The 18,356-nt window shown below is 39.6% G+C and overlaps 1 protein-coding gene across 1 annotated transcript in view; it reads right to left on the reverse strand.

Moving 5' to 3' along the window:
• The window catches only part of LOC122813966 (zinc finger protein 569-like), a 142,147-nt gene that overhangs the window by 6,027 nt on the left and 117,764 nt on the right, over positions 1-18,356 (reverse strand). Inside the window, exon 6 of the mRNA XM_044086520.1 lies at positions 10,840-11,583. Within this exon, the coding sequence (XP_043942455.1) occupies positions 10,840-11,583 (744 nt within the window). The remainder of the gene's footprint in view (positions 1-10,839; positions 11,584-18,356) is intronic.

Below are 18,356 nucleotides of genomic sequence, written 5' to 3' on the forward strand. Positions count from 1 at the left end.
ATTTAAATTTACTTCCCCTTAAACATTACTGTATCAAAACTTGCTCAGCTTATGGTTGCTCTAGGGGTACCCTATGCTTATCACTATATTTGTGGGCTTTTCCAATTTTCTTTTCTTCTGGTTCCTTTCTTTGCTCTTTCTTTTGTGATTTTGACACTATCAGGCTGCCACCTAATTCTCATCTACTTCTGATAGGATTTCTGTTCTCACTCCTTTCAAAAATACTTTTGCTAAATTAAACAAAGATGTCATCTCAGACTTCATCTCTTTACACTTTAGAACCTTCAGTATGTTTGGATGAGATGAGGCCCACAAATATGCACCCAGTTGCACAATATGTAGTCAATTTGAATAGTACCATATCTCACTCAGAGTGAGGGATGCATTATATTGGCATGTAGTGTGTTTTTTTTTTTTTTTTTTTTTTTTTGCATATAGAGATGAAGTTACATATAGAGATGAAGCAGTTTTCTTGTCCAACTCATTCAGTGATGTTTTGGCCTAGTCAGTCATGCCAAAGCTGCAAGTTAGAACAGGAAGTGCAAAGAGATTTACAGCTTGGACTTCATTCCTAGATGTAAAGGCAGTTTTCAGTATTACAGTTTTTTAATAATCATTCTTTACTAAGCTTTGTTCTCATTTCCTTTATGTTTTACAACTGACCCTTACTCTATTCCCAAATATTTATACACACCTTTTTGTTCAACATCCTTTATATCACATTACTTTCACACATGTTGATATTTTCCTGGTGCTACACCATTCCTGTGATAAATGCTGTTTTGCAAACTTAATCAAAAACAATCATTCTTGTATCATCTAAGAAAAAGTTTTATCCAATTGCAGTAGCATTTCCAGATCAGATCTGATGAATACATTATTAAAAACATCTGCAAAAGGTAGCCGAGATATCCTTGAACAAGTGTTTTTTTTTTTTTTTTTTGAATTTAAGCTGTAACTGCTGCCTATTCTATTCAGTTAATGGCTTAATGGTTTAAGGACAAGACAAAATAACAATAGTAACCAAGAATCACCCCAGAATATCCCCTTTGAATTTTTATGCTTGCAATAATAATTTGTCTTTAAAAGTGAATTAGCTGCAAAGTTGTGTGCCACTATTTCATAGGCAGCACAATATAGGATTTAGTTATACATCTTTAAGTATTTCATAATCCATGAATGTTAGATGCTGCAAAATGCTTTTTGTAATCTATCCATGCCATATGTAGGTTCTTCCCCTTTTTACAACCCTCTGTTTATTGCTTTATTTAACAACAGATGATCCTTTGTTCCATAGGATCATCTTTTCTTGCCTCTTTTACCCTTGCCATAATCAAATTTTATTCTAAATGGCTATTCTCTATGTGCATTAATTCAACAATACGTATACATTGATGGAAGGCAAGTTATTAGTGTACAGTTCTTAGGATGGACTTGTTTTGAGTTTTTTTCTGGTTAATTGGGTAACTTGTTTAAATCAGGTTGTTTTCTGTTGTTTTATATATATATATATATATATATATATATATATATATATATATATATATAAACATTGCACTGTATTCATCTGCTTTTACTGTATTTGCGTTTCTTCCTACTTTATTACTAGGGGCATTGACTACAACTCTGAACTGAAATATACAACAATAAGCATCTTTTTATGCTCATTTAAAGTGTTTTTTGATTGTATCTGCTTTATTTTCTGAAAATAAAAATTATATATATATATATATATCTATATATATATATATATATATACATACATATACACACTAGTTTCTCGCCTTTATAAACTAGTATAGTCCAGTTTTCAGGTTAGTGCTCAATTCAGGGCTGTGTTACAAATCTGTGTTTGCCCATACCTTACTTGGATAGAAGGAAGTTTCTCTGTTCACCTGTGAGAGAGAGGGGAGCTTTGAGCAGCCTATAGTACAGTTTTGTACCTACCATAAATGTAGATGTTAGAGTGTATACACTGCTGCAGTCATTACACTTGGGTTATCCTGCTGTCAGGCAGTTTCCCAATCGGCCTAAGTTCCAAAGTCTTGGTCCGGTGTCAGTTGCTGTCGCCTCCTCCCTGACGTCAGTGCAACAGAGGTATATAAGATGCAGCTGACGCCATTTTCTTCAGTTTTTCTTGCCCCAAATGTCAGGTGCCCCCAAATAGGTAGGAAATTCAAATTGCTAATAAAACATACATAAGAAAAGCAAACAACTTTAAGTTGCCAGCAAATACTCTCCATAGGTAGTAAAGACTGCAAAAACAAGAACGCTGTACTCCTATGTGTCTTGAAACGCTGACCTGATCTGGTCAGTGTTTCAAGACACATAGGAGTACAGCATTCTTGTTTTTGCAGTTTTTTCTGTTGGTCTTCCGCTGAATCTTTTAGGATTTGGTTCATAGGTAGTAAAGGGTAGAAGACATAGGTACGTACTAGCAAGTAAGATGGGAAGGAGGGAGGGTAACCTGGAATGCAGCAGTGTATACACTCGAACATCTACATTTATGGTAGGTACAAAACTGTACTATGTTTATCGTGTTACACTGCTGCAGTCATTACACTTGGGTAGAATCCCAAAAGCTGAGGAAGGGTGGCTGGTTCTATAAGGCATTAGGGGTGGCCCTGCAGCACAGCAGTGGCAAAGCCAGCTCTGGATTTATAGTATAAAGGCAGATGGTAATGCTTGGTGAAGGTATGCACAGAACTCCATGTTGCTGCTTCCAAAATATCCTTGGTAGGTACTCCTCTGAGGTAGGCAGTTGAAGTGGCTGTTGCCCTGGTGGAGTGAGATCTAATGCTGCTAGGTACAGGTTTCCCATGGTGTGTATAGCAGAAACGTATACAAATGTCCTATCCATTTTGAAATGGTCTGTTTTGAAATGGCTTTTCCCTGTGCTCCTGCAGCATATGCTATCAATAATTGCTCATATTTTCTGAAAGCTTTGGTTTTGTCCAAGTAGAAGCGTAACTGCCTGTGAATGTCCAAAGAATGCAGTAGTCTCTCCCCTTTATTCTGTGGTTTTGGATAAAAAGTTGGCAAGTGAATAGTTTGGTTTAGTGCCACACTTGATACCACCTTTGGCATAAATGTAGGGTTAGTTCTTCAAGACACCCTGTCCTGGTGGAAAATGAGGAAAGGTTCCACTGTCATTAGTGCCTGTAATTCTAAAACTCTTCATGCTGATGTTATTGCCAGGAGCAGAGCAGTTTTCCAAGAGATATATATTTAATTATGCTGTGTTAACTGGCTCAAAAGGAGGTAAAGTTAATTTTTCCAAAACAAAGTTGAGTTCCCAAGTTGGAGTAGGTGCTCTACGGGGCGGTCTTATGTTTTTAGCCCCTCTGAGGTTCTGTTTTAGCAAAGGATTAGAGAAAATTGGTGGATCCGTGTTGTAATGAGCAGAGATGGCAGAGGCATGGATCTTGATGGATGAAAAAGAGAGGCCTTTGTCCAGCATCTCAGTTAAATATTGTAGTATCTGAGGAATGTTTGGGACAACAGGGTCAAGGCTGTGAGCCTGGTTCCAGGCACAGAATCTCTTCCATTTATCCGAATAGACTTTCCTGGTATTAGGCCTTCTGGCCTCCAGAATGACATCCATAACAGCTTTGGAGAGAGGCATTGCTTGCTTGACTAAGGAATCTTCCATGCAGCTAGGTTTAAGGTCTTTAGCTGGCTGTGAAGTATCTGATTGTTGTGCTGAATCAGCAGATGTGGGATTTGAGGCAAAAATCCAGGGTGGTTCTTGTGCTAAGTTCTTTAAGATTGGGTACCAGTGCTGGCATGGCCAGTCTGGTGCAATCAGGATTATCTTTGGCTCTTCTTGCCTGGCTTTTATGAGTACCTTTGGAAGGAGAGGTAGTGGTGGGAAAGCATATACTTGTAGGTTTTTCCAGCTGAATGAGAGGGCATCCACTTTCCATGCTTGTGGATTTTCTTGTGCAGAATTTCTGTAGCTGGCAGTTCATTGGGAATGCAAACAGATCTATGTCCGGGCTCCACCATTTCTGTGTTATCATTCTGAATATTTGTGGATTCAATTCCCATTCGTGGGGATCCATGATGTTTCTGCTTAAGTCGTCTGCCAGTGTGTTTTTCTCTCCTGGCAGGAATTGTGCTTGCAGATGAACTTGATAGTCTAGGGCTGTGTTCCACGAGGTCATGGCTTGTCTGCAGAGGGGGTAGGAGTGTGTGCCCCCTTGCTTGTTTATGTACCACATATCTGTGGTGTTGTCTGTCTTTAGTAATAGTTGTGCTGGATGCAGCAGGTCCTTGAAAGCTATAAGGGCATTTTGTACAGCTAACATCTCATTTTGATTGATGTGAAGATGCCTATGTTCTGCGGGCCACTCGCCCTGAATACATTTTCCTGCCATGTGTGCTCCCCAGGCATAATCCAATGCATCTCTTGTCAGTGTTTGCCTGGCTGTGGGTTGAGTAAAAGGCTGTCCCCTTGTTGAGGTGACAAGCTTGAGCCCACCATCGAAACTCCTGTTGAAGGCAAGGAATTAGTGGTATAACTGTTTCCAAACTTTGACAGTGTTGAAACCATACATTCTTTAGGTACCATTGTAGTTTCCTCATATGCAGTCTGGCATATGGAATTAGTAGTATGCAAGATGCCATGTAACCCACGGCCTGCAGAATTTTTCTTGCAGGGAGTTGGGTCTTTGTTGCCATCAATTGAAAGTATTGAGTCAGTTGTCCTTGCTTGTCTGGCATGAGATAAGCCATCTGGGCTGTTCTGTTCAAGCTGGCACCCAGGAATATTATCTCTTATGAGGGCACTAGTTTTGATTTCTTTTCGTTTACTGTGTACCCCAGGCAACTTAATAACTTTTTTACAAATGCCAGATGCTTTAGAAGAATTGTCCTCGCTCTCTGCTTGAATCAGGCAGTCGTCCAGGTACGGATAAATTTGAATTCCTTTCTGTCTGCAAAATGCAATTACTGGTGTCAGGCACTTTGTGAAGACCCTGGGTGCAGTAGATAAGCCAAAGGGCAGTGCAGAGAATTGATAGTGCATTGAACCAGCTATGAATCTGAGGTATCTTCTGCAGTTTTGTCTGATAGGGACATGCAGGTATGCCTCCTTGAGGTCCAAGGTCATGAGCCAAGCTTTCTGGCCCAGCATGGGAAGAAGCTGCTGAAGTGTCAACATGAATTTCGGAACATCCAGGTAAGTGTTTGGAGAAGAAAGATCCAGAATGGGCCTCCAGGCTTTGTCCTTTCTGGGAACCAGAAAGAGTCTTGAGTAAAATCCTTGTCCTTGCTCCTGTGGTGGTACCTTTTGAATAGCTCTCATGTCCATGAGTGCTGTAATTTGTTTTTGAGCCTCTGCCCATTGATTTGGTGGCATATTTGGCATTCCTTTTAACCTTGGCAGAGTGTGAAAGTGGAACCTGTAACCTTGTGATACAATGTTGAGAACCCATTTGTCTTTGGTGATCCAATGCCAATTGTGATAGAAAAGTGCCAGTTTTCCTCCCAAGGGGGCTGCCAAGAGAGAGCTGTTTGGCAGCTGTAGTGGGAAGTCATTGAGGCTGCTTTTTATATGGTTGGGGCCTGTCTTCCCCTTCTTTCTGGCCTGGTGCACTCCATTGTCGAGGCCTGTAAGGACCTTGTGTTTGACCTCTACCTCTTGGACGTCAGTATCTGCCCCTTTGAGGTCTGCCTGTAACTGGAAAGGACCAATTCTTTGTTGGTCAATTTCTGCTAAATCGAGGAGGCTAAACCTGTAAGAAATCCCTCACCGTTTGCATAGATTTTTGCCTTATCCTCCATTTTCTTTAATACCTCTTCTGCCTTAACTCCAAATAACACATCCTGCTGCAAAGGTGCATCCAATAATTTTGCTTTAACATGATCTGGTAACGTATGTTCTTTTAACCATGCATGTCTTCTAATGACAGAACCTGTAACTGCTGCTCTACAGGAGGTCTCTAAAGAATCAAAACCACATTGCAAAGTATGTTTTCCCACTTGTTCAGCTGCATGCAATAAATCCTGCATTTCTTTAAAATTAGGAGGATCTGAATCTGGAAGCATTTTTTGTTTCAACTGAGACATCAAAAATTGCTGATATTTTAGCATGTGAAACTGGCAATTTAAGGCTCTCACTGCTAAAGTTGCAGATGTATATACTTTCTTTCCCCATCTGTCTAATGCTCTGGAATCTCTGTCAGAGGGAACTGGATTTTTTGCTGATGAGGCCTTAATCCCTTTGGGTCCCTGAGAAATAGTTTCAGGGTCAGCAACAGGGCTTTTATACAGAAATTTGTGTGAGTCAGGGACTCTGTAGTATCTGTCAGGTTTAACTGGGGCTGGAGGTAAGGAATCAGGATTTAAGCTGGATTCAGTATACATATAATCCACAATATCTAACACTGGTGGAATGGCAAGCGGTCTGTGTTGAGGTAATAAAAGGAAGTCTGAGCCTTTTCTTGGATTCTGAGTAATCCAGGCCTTCCCAATGGAAATGCTCCCTCATGGTATGTAAGATTTGCCCAAAGGAGTAGTCCTCAGGCGGAGAGGCTGATGGAATTGATTCCTCAGCATCAGAATCCTCATAAGGGAGTAAAGAATATCCTAGGTTTGAGGATGAATCTGAGGAAATGGACACCTGGTCGGATGAGTCATAGTCTGCATCCTGCCTGGGCCTTTTATCAGGAGGGGGATGGGACCCCCTGATCAGAGTGATTAGGTCTTCGGCCATTTTGAGCATTTGTTTCTTAGGCATGGAGGCCTGTGCTGGAGAATGCTGTATTTGTTTCTTTGTTTTTAAAGGAGGCTTAGACTTAGCAGAGGGTTTAACGCTTAACGGAGTAGGTCTGAAAACACCCTCTGAAGCTGCGGGTTGCTCAGCTACTCCGGATCCCTCTGAAAGGTTAGTTTCGGTAGGCTGAAAAACTTGTGCGTCCGAAGGCCCAGCCATCTCCACGTGGGAATCGGAGGCAGCCTGTGATTCTGCAGAAGTGGTAGTCAGGGGCTGCGATGGCGCCTCGCTGAAAACCAGAGAACCGGCGACTGGCCTAGAAGAGGCTTCGTCATCAGTTTTGGGCCTCGGATGCCTGTCCTTGTCTTTGCGCTTTTTATGTATTCCGGTCATCGGACGTTCCGACGACATGGTGTAATTGAATTTTCTGCCAAAATAATGTCGGGCAAAATAAAACCGACGTTTAATAGTGCGCTTGTTAAACCTAGCACAAAACCGGCAACCAGTGACATCATGGTCTAGGCCTAGGCATGGGATACAATAGGAATGGAAATCCTTATGAGGTATTTGCTTCCCACAAGAAATACAGTTATTAACTTTTACTGACATCAGTCTGAGGCAAGAAAAAGTTTCCCCAACGGGGTACTTAGCTTTGTAGAAGACTTCGGTTCTGGATTCGGAATGAAAATCTCAGGAGTCGGCCGACCGGCACTTGCGAACTACTTTTGCTTCGGGCACCGCGCGGCAAAAAAGACTGAAGAAAATGGCGTCGGCTGCATCTTATATACCCCTGTCGCACTGATGTCAGGGAGGAGGCGACAGCAACCGACGCCGGACCAATACGGCAGGATAACCCAAGTGTAATGACTGCAGCAGTGCAACACGATGAACATCTGTCCCTGGAGGAGTGGTTTTGGTCCAGAAAGTAATAGTTTATTGGCCATTTTGGGCTAATTTTACTTTAATTTCCCTGCTATAAAAAACACATTTGCCCGGTTTTGCGCGCTGGGCTAGTTAGGGTATAACTATTCCCAGCTGCACAACCTCTCTTCTTTAATTTTTCCCTTGGAACTAGACAAACATTCAACTTGAGCACTCAAGCCATTCATTTCTCAGCCTGCCACTTGCTCAAAACTCATAGCAAGCACTTATAAACCCTAGCACTACAGAAGGACAAGGCTGTCTATTCGACCTTACCAGCCATTCAGTAAAACAGTTTACTGTACCTATCCATTCTATTTATTCCCTTTCATTCCTTTGTTATTCCGTATTTTTCTTGTAACACTATTAGTTTTCCTACACAGTAGAATACCCCATTTTTTTCTGCTATATCACATGCATTTCTCATTATAGTCAAAGTTATTGTGTTTATCTAGTTTACTAGTCTTCTAACAACTTGGGTCATATTTAATTTCTGTTTTATGCTTCTGTCACCAGTCTTAATCATTGTCTATTTCTATTAGATCAAACAGTTATTCCTTAAGGTCATTTTGTCTGGACTTGCACCATTCTCTTTAATCTGCAGTACCTGCTCTTTCTCTTGCAGGGCAATTCTAACTTGACTTTCATGCAAGTCTCCATAGAAGATTTCTGAACACCACTCTGTGCCATACATTCTTCAGTTGCATCCTGTGTCAACTTCTGCTCCTTTCCCTGGGGTCACACACTGACTCATTGTTACAGTATCGTCTACATCAGAACTTTCACCATGTTCTATTCTTTCTCTTGTGGTGTAGGTCTTACTGGACCTTTGTGAGAATCTCCAACAGCAGGTTCCAGAATATCATCCAGTGGTGCACCTTCAGATGTCATCCTGCTCCTCCAGCAGCTCCTTCATGTGGGGACTCGGTGTCTTATCATTTTGAAAGCTCACTCATGTTTGACTTTCAGCACTGAGCCCTTCACTTCTAAGACGGTCTAGGATTTAAATCTCTGTTTAAGTTCTGACTCATTAAACTTTTTTTAATTACATTCCACCTTTGTGATTTTCTTATTTTGGAGAGTCCCATATCTAAATGTCTTTGCCTGGATTTTCCTTCAAATATTTATCTGCATTTTTCACATTGATTACTTGGGTTTCTGATAATCATCAAACCATACGAGATACTTTTATCTTTTCATTGCCTGTATTACTTTTCTCAACTGGTGTGAGTCTTTTGATGATTTAGAAGAGCTTTCTTTCTTCTGTAACATCTACTGCATTCAGGACACTTGTACATTTCTCTCCTTAACATGTTGATGTTCTAACAGCTCATTTTTCTGTATAAGAAAACAATATTATATTTAACAAATTTATACATTTTTCCATTGAGTTTTTTCACATTACAGGGTAACATCCCTTCATCTCAAACACTTACTGCATTCAGGACATTCATAAGCCTTTTCCTCTTAGTGAACTTATTCATGGCTTCTGTGGTGACATTTCTGTGTAAAACACTTACTGCATTCAAAACATTTATATGTTATTCACATATCTTCGTATGCACAGTATGACAGGTTTAATGGTGCATCAGCAGACTATTCCACATACTTGCTTACTGCATTCTGTTTATTTGTATGTGCTTTTATCATGTGTGAATTTGTTGATGGGTTGTAAGGTATTGCTTCCATATAAAACCTTTAACACATTCAGCACATTTATATGGTTTCTCATTTTTTTTTTTATTTCTCCACATCTTTTGGGTTTCTAATACCATGATGGGGAATGGACCCCATTCCTAAATCAAAGTACGATTAAAGTTCATGAAATTAGTACTGCTTCACTCTTTGATGTCAGCCAAAAGTGTTCTTCACAGCACCTGTAATGTGCCCAGTAAGGACTCCTGCAAATTCGTACGGAGTTACATGTATTGGTAGCATGTCTAAATATGACTGTAGACATACGTGCAGGAGCATTGTTTTTCCTGTTGTTAACCAGGCTGATGTCTGTTCGGGGTGTGCATACAAACAGTTCTTACTCTTGGCTAAATCTTCGTGTAAAGATGTTAATACTTTCAGCCAAATATTAGGTACTGCATCTGGGCCTGGGATTTTCCATTTAGAGGCTTTTCTTAAGTTTCAGTCTCTCTGGCTGTTATTTCAGACCATTTCATATCCTGTACCTCTAAACTCTTATTCTTTCTTTAGCTTCTTCTGTCCATTTAGCAGCTTTGTTGTGTTCCACAGGATCTTTATAGATATTTCTTCAAAATGTATCTATTTCTTCTTTTTTTTGGCGGTCTTTCAATTCCTTTTACCTTACTTCCCAGTTCGCTATAAAACATTTTTGGGTCATTAATAAATTGCTTATTTTGTACTTTTTTGTTGTAGTCAATCCATGCCATTACTTAAATTGCTCCCCTTTTTACAGTTTCCACTAGGATTTCTCCCTTGTGTGAATTTGTTGATGGGTTACAATGCTATTTTTTTATGCAAAACACTACATTCAGCACATTTATATGGTTTCTCCCTTGTGTGAATTTTTTGATGGGTTATAAGGTTATGTTTCTGGGTAAAATCCTTACTACATTAAGCACATTTATATGGTTTTGCACCTGTGTGAATTTTTTGATGGGTTATAAGGTTATGTTTCTGGGTAAAACCCTTATTACATTCAGTACATTTATACGGTTTTTCCCCAGTGTGAACTAGTTTATGTCTGTCGAGGGACATTTTATTTGTAAAAGCCTTACTACATTCAGCACATTTGTAAAGGTTCTCCCTTGTGTGAATTTTTTGATGGGTTATAAGGGTTTGTTTTTGGGTAAAACCCTTACTACATTCAGCACATTTATATGGTTTTTCCCCAGTGTGAACTAGTTTATGTTTGTCGAGGTACTTTTTATATGTAAAACACTTATTACAGTCAGCACATTTATAAGGGTTCTCCCCTGTGTGAATTTTTTGATGGGTTACAAGGGTCTGTTTCCTGGTAAAACACTTACTACATTCAGCACATTTATATGGTTTTTCTCCAGTGTGAACTAGTTTATGTCTGTCAAGGAACATTTTATATGGAAAACACTTACTACACTCATCACATTTATAAGGGTTCTCCCCTGTGTGCATTCTTTGATGATTTATGAGGTTATGTTTCTGGGTAAAACCCTTACTACATTCAGCACATTTATACAGCATCATACCTGTGTGAATTTGTTGATGAGCTACAAGGTTCTTTTTCCATCCAAAGCACTTAGTACATTCAGCACATTTATACGGCTTCACACCTGTGTGAACGTTTTGATGATTTCTGAGTAGATACTTATGTGCAAAACACTTACTGCATTTTGGACAGCTATATCTTTTTCCCCATGTGTGAGTATCCACTGTGTGGACAGGCTGACTTTGACACATAAACTGCTTATTGTATTCAGTGCGTTTATATGACTTCTCTCCTTTGTGACATGTCTGATAAATCACTGCACTTTTCTTTTTACTAAGACATGTATAGCATTCAGACCTCTTGCTGCAATTATGTCCAGACTGGTGCTGTGGTACAACAGGGGGAAGATGCCTGTCAGTGTCCAACACATGCTGGGCACAATGCTGTATAAGGGGGGGTTCACTGTTACCCTTAGGGTTGCTGCTACAGTTACATCCTAAATGAAACTCTGGGGCAGTAGTTAGATGAACCCTGTTGTACCTGTTCACAGGCTGCGCACCCTGCTGTGATTTCTGTCTAGAGTGATGCAATGAGGATGTTGCACTGCCACATTCAGAGCTCTTGATCCAGTTATGACCCAAGTGATGCTGCAAACCAGGAGAAAGATGAAGTTTCTTGTAATCCTTCCCAGGCTCATCAGACTGCTGTAGGTTCTCTTGAGGATGGGATGTCCCAAGTGATGGCTGCTGATTGCAAAACACACTGCGGTCTCTGTTCCTGAAACCTAAAAACAGATTCCTTATTACTGTGTCCATGACAATGATGAAACAAATGTCAGACATGTCACTCACAATAACACGTGTACTGCTTAAACATTCTGTAATACTATGAATTTAACAGCTATTTTATTCTCCTCTTATTAACACAATTAGTAAAATAAACAAAATCATTTCCGATTGCTCAATTATTTGAACTTGGGCCTTACAGAACAGCTGAAAAAGGAACAGAAGCAGTGCAAAATTATCACAATAAAGAAAGATCATCAATTTAGACAAGAAAAGAATTATACATAGAGTCTGAAACATTATTCTCAGTCATTCTTCCCAATAAGTGTAATAAATCTTATTGTACATATAGCTAAAAAGTACAGCTGTGTAGGACCATAACACAAGGGGTCTATATTATATCATCGAATGCAGATTGATCGACCTAATTTAAGCAAAAGCTTACAATCTCAAACTGTCAGATCAGCAATTTTTTTTTCGTAGGGAAAAAAATCGCTGATCCAAAACACACACACAACACAAGCACACCAAACAAACAGAAATCCACACACATGCACCTAAAATCTGATACCTAACCCTACACAAAACTATGCACATACCACTAACTACCCACTTACCTTAACCCAAACCCTAACCCTAAGATCCGTCACTATCGCACACTCACCTCACCCGCTCCCTAACCCTAACTCACTTAAATCCGCCATAACCCTCATGTCCACTCAATTGCACACACACCTAACCCAAGCCCTAACCCTAACTCACCTAAATCACCCTAACACTCACATCCACACAATTGCACACTTACCTGAATCCGACCGGTAACTTTCCACCATAACACTGAAAATACCGAAGCAACAGAAACGGACAACCGAATTCTTTCCCTAGGAAAAAATTCGAGTTTCTGCTGCTTCGATATTTTGCAGTTTCGTGAAAATAAGTTCGATCAATCAGCGTTTGCTTTTTTAAGCATTCGAGGATATAATATAGACCCAACACAAGTATATATTTTCAACCAAGATCATTGTTGCATTAAAGTTAATTCTTGAGACTTCTACCAGAGAAAGCTTCAGACATGGCCCAACTTATAAATCTTCACCATTCCCCAGTTGGCCAGTGGATGCCCCCCAACCAAGATATCAACATACCTGTGGTAAAAAAAAAGGGGGGGGGGTCATCCCACACCATTTTTAGTTACTTCTTGTCTATGTAATCCATTGGTCTATCAAAACACAAAGCAGATGGCAAATGTTCCTAGAGATGGCAGTCTAACCAGTGGAACAATGCACTAATCAACCCTATGGAGATAGTGCCACATATGGCAGCCAAACCAGTGGAACACTGTACAAATCAAACCTGAGAAGGTGGTGCGATGAAGGATGTAGCAAGTAGGAAGGTGATTATAGGAGTGACTGGGTAACAACCTCATCCCTCACATGCTAACAGGCAGGAAACAGAGGATGGAAAATAGTACTGTATAACTGAACATAGTGAAAGCAGCACAGTTGTGTAAAAACATAACTGTAGATATTATGCTATAATCACTGTGTTGTTCACTATGGCAATAGTGCTAACTTCTGGGGGTGGGGATGCCAACAGTTTATTGACAACAGAGTTACTGGCCCTGGGAAGGAATGAGTTCCTAATAGCCCCTGTAGGACCTCTGTGGTAAATTCTGCCCCGGGTCAGGATGTAAGGTCCAAGCTGTAGTGCTTGGAAAAAGTATGAACAGCTGACCAGGCAACTGCTTTCAACTGGAGATGGATGTTGCCCCCCTACTGGAAAGGTCATGTTGGCTGCTGCTGCTGTTGTAGACTGTGTCCTTACATGTTTAGGTTCAATTTAACCAAATAAGGACCAACGAGTAGACACAGTGGGGTATTTATTTTTGAGAAATCTATTTTTGAGAAATGCATTCTCTCTGTTCTCTACACACAGGCTGTGAATAACTGATCTATTGTCCTTACTTTATTTTCTTCTTGATAAAATCTCAGCTGCCTGTGCACATGCAAGGTAGCAACATCCTTTCCCTTTTATCTGTCCCTTTTTCCCTTCTGCCATGCTGACCATCATGCCAACATTCATTGCACAGAGGAGGGACGATCCCCAATGTGAGAGGCCCATTCAGATCTTCCAGTGAGAGAGCTGTCATTCCAGTAGACAATGTGAATGTTCACCAGCATCCCAACACCTGAGATCAGTATGTTTAATTACCATCCCCCTGATTCTCATGTGGACATATGAACCATCTGTGTTCCAAGCCCTAAGCATGTACTCTCCTTCACATATGCTTCACATATGTAGGCAAGAGCTACCATGGGCTTGGACAGCCCACCCACTTCCCTCTCAAGCCTGGCTCTCCACTCAAGACTTATTTCCATCCTCCTCCTCTGAGGTGGTTCTTTTCAGAGCTGCTGCCATGGTCAACCAGGGTCACCAGACATACCTTTCCAGGGTGGACATGCCCATTCTCTCCGGACTGCTCTATGAAACATACCAGCGGTTAATCAATCTCAGGTCACCTGGGCCATTGTCAGAGCTTTACTCCCCTATGAACCTGAAAAAGGCAAGATCTTTTATCCACTGCCCTGTAGGGTAGGGAAGAATACCAGGAGTTTATGGTCTGAATAAGGAAGACCTCTGTCACGTTAGGCATGAAGCTGGGGTTTGTGCATAGCAAGTCTTTCAGAATGGTTTGAAAGGATCAGAAGGAGGGTATTGAACTGACAAATATGAATATAGCTGAGGAGTTCTAGGCCTTAGCCACAAGGTAAGGGTACAGACCATGCCTGACAGATTTGATAAGTTTGTGGACAGAGAAGTTTTTAGTCAACGGATCGCAAAGAGTGGGAACATAGTTGTGTAGAATGACATTTTGTGCTGGACAAGCAGGAGGATGCTGGATAATATTATCTGTCGTAAGAAGCTGTGTATATGTTGGTTGATGGGTAGTTCTAATCAATTTTTAGTGTTATACAATGGTGGGTTCTGAAAGGGGCATCTGCTGCAAATTTAGGCACTTTATTATAACACTGTTCAAGTTTTGCTTTTTGTGATGTCTGGAGGTTAGCACGGATGACAGAGCCATAAAGTAATGATGGGAGGAGGTAATTAGTTCCAAATGTAGTTTTAGTTGTATAGGTGAAAATGTTTTTGGCTCTACAAAGTATACGTAGTTTTTGGTGATTTTTTTATGCAATTTTGTATGTGCAGGTCACATTTAAAATTATCATCTATTCTCATCTCTAATCATTTGCTTTAAGAAATTACTTCAATGGTTTTATTAATAAGTGGAAGGATTTTTAGTTTTACTTTTTCAAAAGAGAGGGATTTAGGGAAAAATAGTAATTTTTTTGGGAGGGGGTTGAGCTTGAGTTGTGAGCTACAAAGCTACATTTCAGTGGTTGTTGCACCTTTCAGTGTAAAAGTTTGCAGATGTGCTACGTTGTCTGACATGCATAGGAGTGTGGAGTCATCTGTGTATTGTATTAGGGAGGTCTGTTGTGCAGATCTGTGCAGTGGTACACCGGTGGTGAGTGGGAGGTATGGAGAGAGGGTGGAGTGCCATTTTACTGACTGATACCAACTGGACAAGTAGCTTTTGGACCACAGAATGGTGGACTGAGGTAGACCTAGTGAGGGCATCTGAAGTAGGAGTTTGCTGGACAAAATGTATTCAAGGCTGTAGAAACGTCTAGAAATAAGGAAGAGACTAGTTTGATGTTATCTCTAGCTTTAACAGTTATCTGTAAAGGTTAGAAGTGCAGTAACTGTACTATAGGAGGGGCAGAGGCCATGTTGTGTGAGGGATATGAATTCTTCCTGCAGGAGATGTGTATTCAAAAACTGCTAAACTTTTTAATATCTTTATTAAATCATCACTTATGACACAGGCAACCATACATTTCTGTAAAAGGAAAAAAACATATTAACATGTCCACAGTTACAAACATTATACATCACATACATGTTCTGTACAATTATCAATACATTACATAAACTTCTGAATTCCTGCCTTCCATTAAACCTCAATCTTCCTTCAAAACATTATTCTGCATGTACTGTTCCCACAATTCCCATTTCCTTCTGTAAAACATTATTCTGCATGGACTGTTCCCACAATTCCCATTTCTTTCTGTATAATTCACTCTTACCCTTTTCTACAGATCCCACTCCCAGTTCTATTATCTCTGTTACAATATTCACTACTTCAAACATGTTTGGTTTAGACTTTCAATTCCATTTTCTAGAACTTCGTTTATGGCAGCCATGAAACTAAAACTCAACAAGGCCTTACTAAGTCTAGGCAATTTAGATCTTGTAACCTAGCTCAAAAAAAAATCATCTACTTCTTTACACTCATTTGCCCACCTAATATTTCTGGCAGACTTCTCTGTAGAGAATTGTTAAAGTCTGTGAACTCATTACATTCCCAAAACATATGTTCCCAATTACCCTTTTCTTCCCTATCACAACCTCAACATTTGCTATCTACCCGAGGAAAAATTCTTTGGAGCCTGCTTGGGGTATGAAATATCTATGAAAATACTTCAAAGCAAAAATCCTAAATCTTCCAGACTTTGTTGCATATTTGGAAGCCAAACATATGTTTCTCCCATTGTTTCCTTGTGAATTGCTTATCTAAATCACTTTCCCAATCTTTTCTACCCTCCTCTGATTGATTTCTATAGTTATCATGCAACATTTTATATGCCCTACTAACTATCCCTTCTCATTTTGTCTGTACTCTGATATCAATCCCTGGTACACATGGCAGTATCTAGTTTGCAGAACCAAAGTCTTCTTGACCTCTTCCCATTCTGTTACCTTTCCCTGTCTAATTATTTGCTCCCAAAATCTTGGTTCCTTTGCCAGTTTTTTCCAGTACATTCCAGCCCCCTCTTACCTAGTCTCTCTTACTTATCATATCTTTCTATCCCTAATTGCAGACATCCCCATTGGCAGAATCCCGTTTCTCCATTCCTGTGTTGGTTTATTTCTTACAATACTTTCTCCTACTTTATGAATATAACATTATGTACGGCTGTTATTCTCCTTAAGGGTCTGTATCCAAAATCCCACTCCCTCCTTATTTCTTGAATGTCCCCCAGCTTCATCATCCTCCTTTCCTATTTGATTTATAGTTTTCTGCTTGTGTTATGTATATGAGCCTTAACTGTGCAGCTCTAAAATATCCCTTCAAATCAGGAAACCTTAAACCACCTTGTTCTGCTGGATCAACATATTCCACTTGATCCTTGCCTTATTCCCCTTCCAGATAAAATCCTTCAATTCCTTTTTAAATTACTATCCACAACTTCTCCTCTGGTTGATAAAAATAAACCTGTCCTGAGTATACATCTAAAGGGACCAAAACATTTTCACTGTATCCAGTTTCTCTGCCTTCATATTACCATTTGTTTAGTTTCTTTCCCACATATCTTTAGCTGCTATAACAGAATCCTTTCTAACCAAAACTCCTAAATACTTCATTTTATTGTGTCCCTATACACAGTTTGCAGCTATAGCCTTTGTTTTATCTTCATTAATTTTATATCCTGAAAAGACTTGAAACTGTCTCAGAATGTTCCACAACATTGAGATGCCCTTTTGTGGTTTTATTATGTAGTTTTTGAATACATTTTTTAAGTATTTTGGAGAGGGGGTATATGATTGCTATAGGTCTAAAGTTAGTGTTGTCGACTGAATTTCTTTCATTGCACAGAGGAAACATTTGCAATTTTTTTCCATACTGGGAATGTGAGATTCCTGGATTGACCTATTTGTAAAGACTGACACAGAATAGGCAATGTTATTAGCTGCTATTCTAAGGTACTCGCTCAGAAGATCATCAGGTGAAGTAGTGCATGGTTTGAGTTTAAGAGTAGTTTTACATAGGATGTGGGCATAGCTTTGAAAGTGGATGTGGTGATCTGTGGCTGTTGTGTAGGGTTGGAATTAGATGTCAGGGAATGCTTGGTTAGGGATGCCATATTATCTATGCAATAAGAGAAGAATTTGATTGCAGTTTTGAGTGCCGAGTTATTGGGAGAGAGGTTAGGGATATGAAGTAAGATTTCTTTAATGGTTGACCAGAATTTTTTTATGGTTGTTTTTACTATTTTTCTGGATGTTGTTCTTGTATAGCTTTTTGTCTTCTTTTATTTGCTTTTTAGTACAGTTAGAGAGCATTCTGAAGTTTGAGATATTGTGGTGTTTTATATTTTTGTCATTCTTTCCATACCTTTTCTCTATCCTGCATTAGAATTAATTTGTTTTCACTCTATTCCTTATTGATGGTACAAGCCTATTTAGGAAAGTTGTACTGAATTAATTTACATCATCATCTAAGGGGAGGATTTTTAGAATGTTCTAGTTAATAGATGATAGGGTAGTAATGACCATTTCTGGGGTAATCTTGGACAGGTTGCATGCTATTATAAACATGCTGTTTTAAGTTGATGTGAGAGTTGTTTGACTATATAGATTTGGAGATTGTCACTGTCTGACATTCTACCTATGGTGGTGAATTAACTTTGGTCTAATTCTAGGATCCAGTCCAATAATGAGTTTGATGTCTTGCTATAATGTGTAGGGCTATTAATTAGTTGTGTGAAACTGTACAAGTTTATGACAAATGTAGGTTATGTCCAACCAACTGATACTGACATCACCTCATAGTTTTTTTCTTGTGGAATTCTTATGGATACACAATGTAGGATATATTCTGGGATATATGTACTGTCACCATGAGGGATGTATAGGACATTAATAT

The sequence above is a fragment of the Protopterus annectens genome, chromosome 10.part0 (genome assembly GCF_019279795.1).
Source record: "Protopterus annectens isolate FY-2018-M chromosome 10.part0, PAN1.0, whole genome shotgun sequence".
Lineage (NCBI taxonomy): Eukaryota > Metazoa > Chordata > Ceratodontiformes > Protopteridae > Protopterus > Protopterus annectens.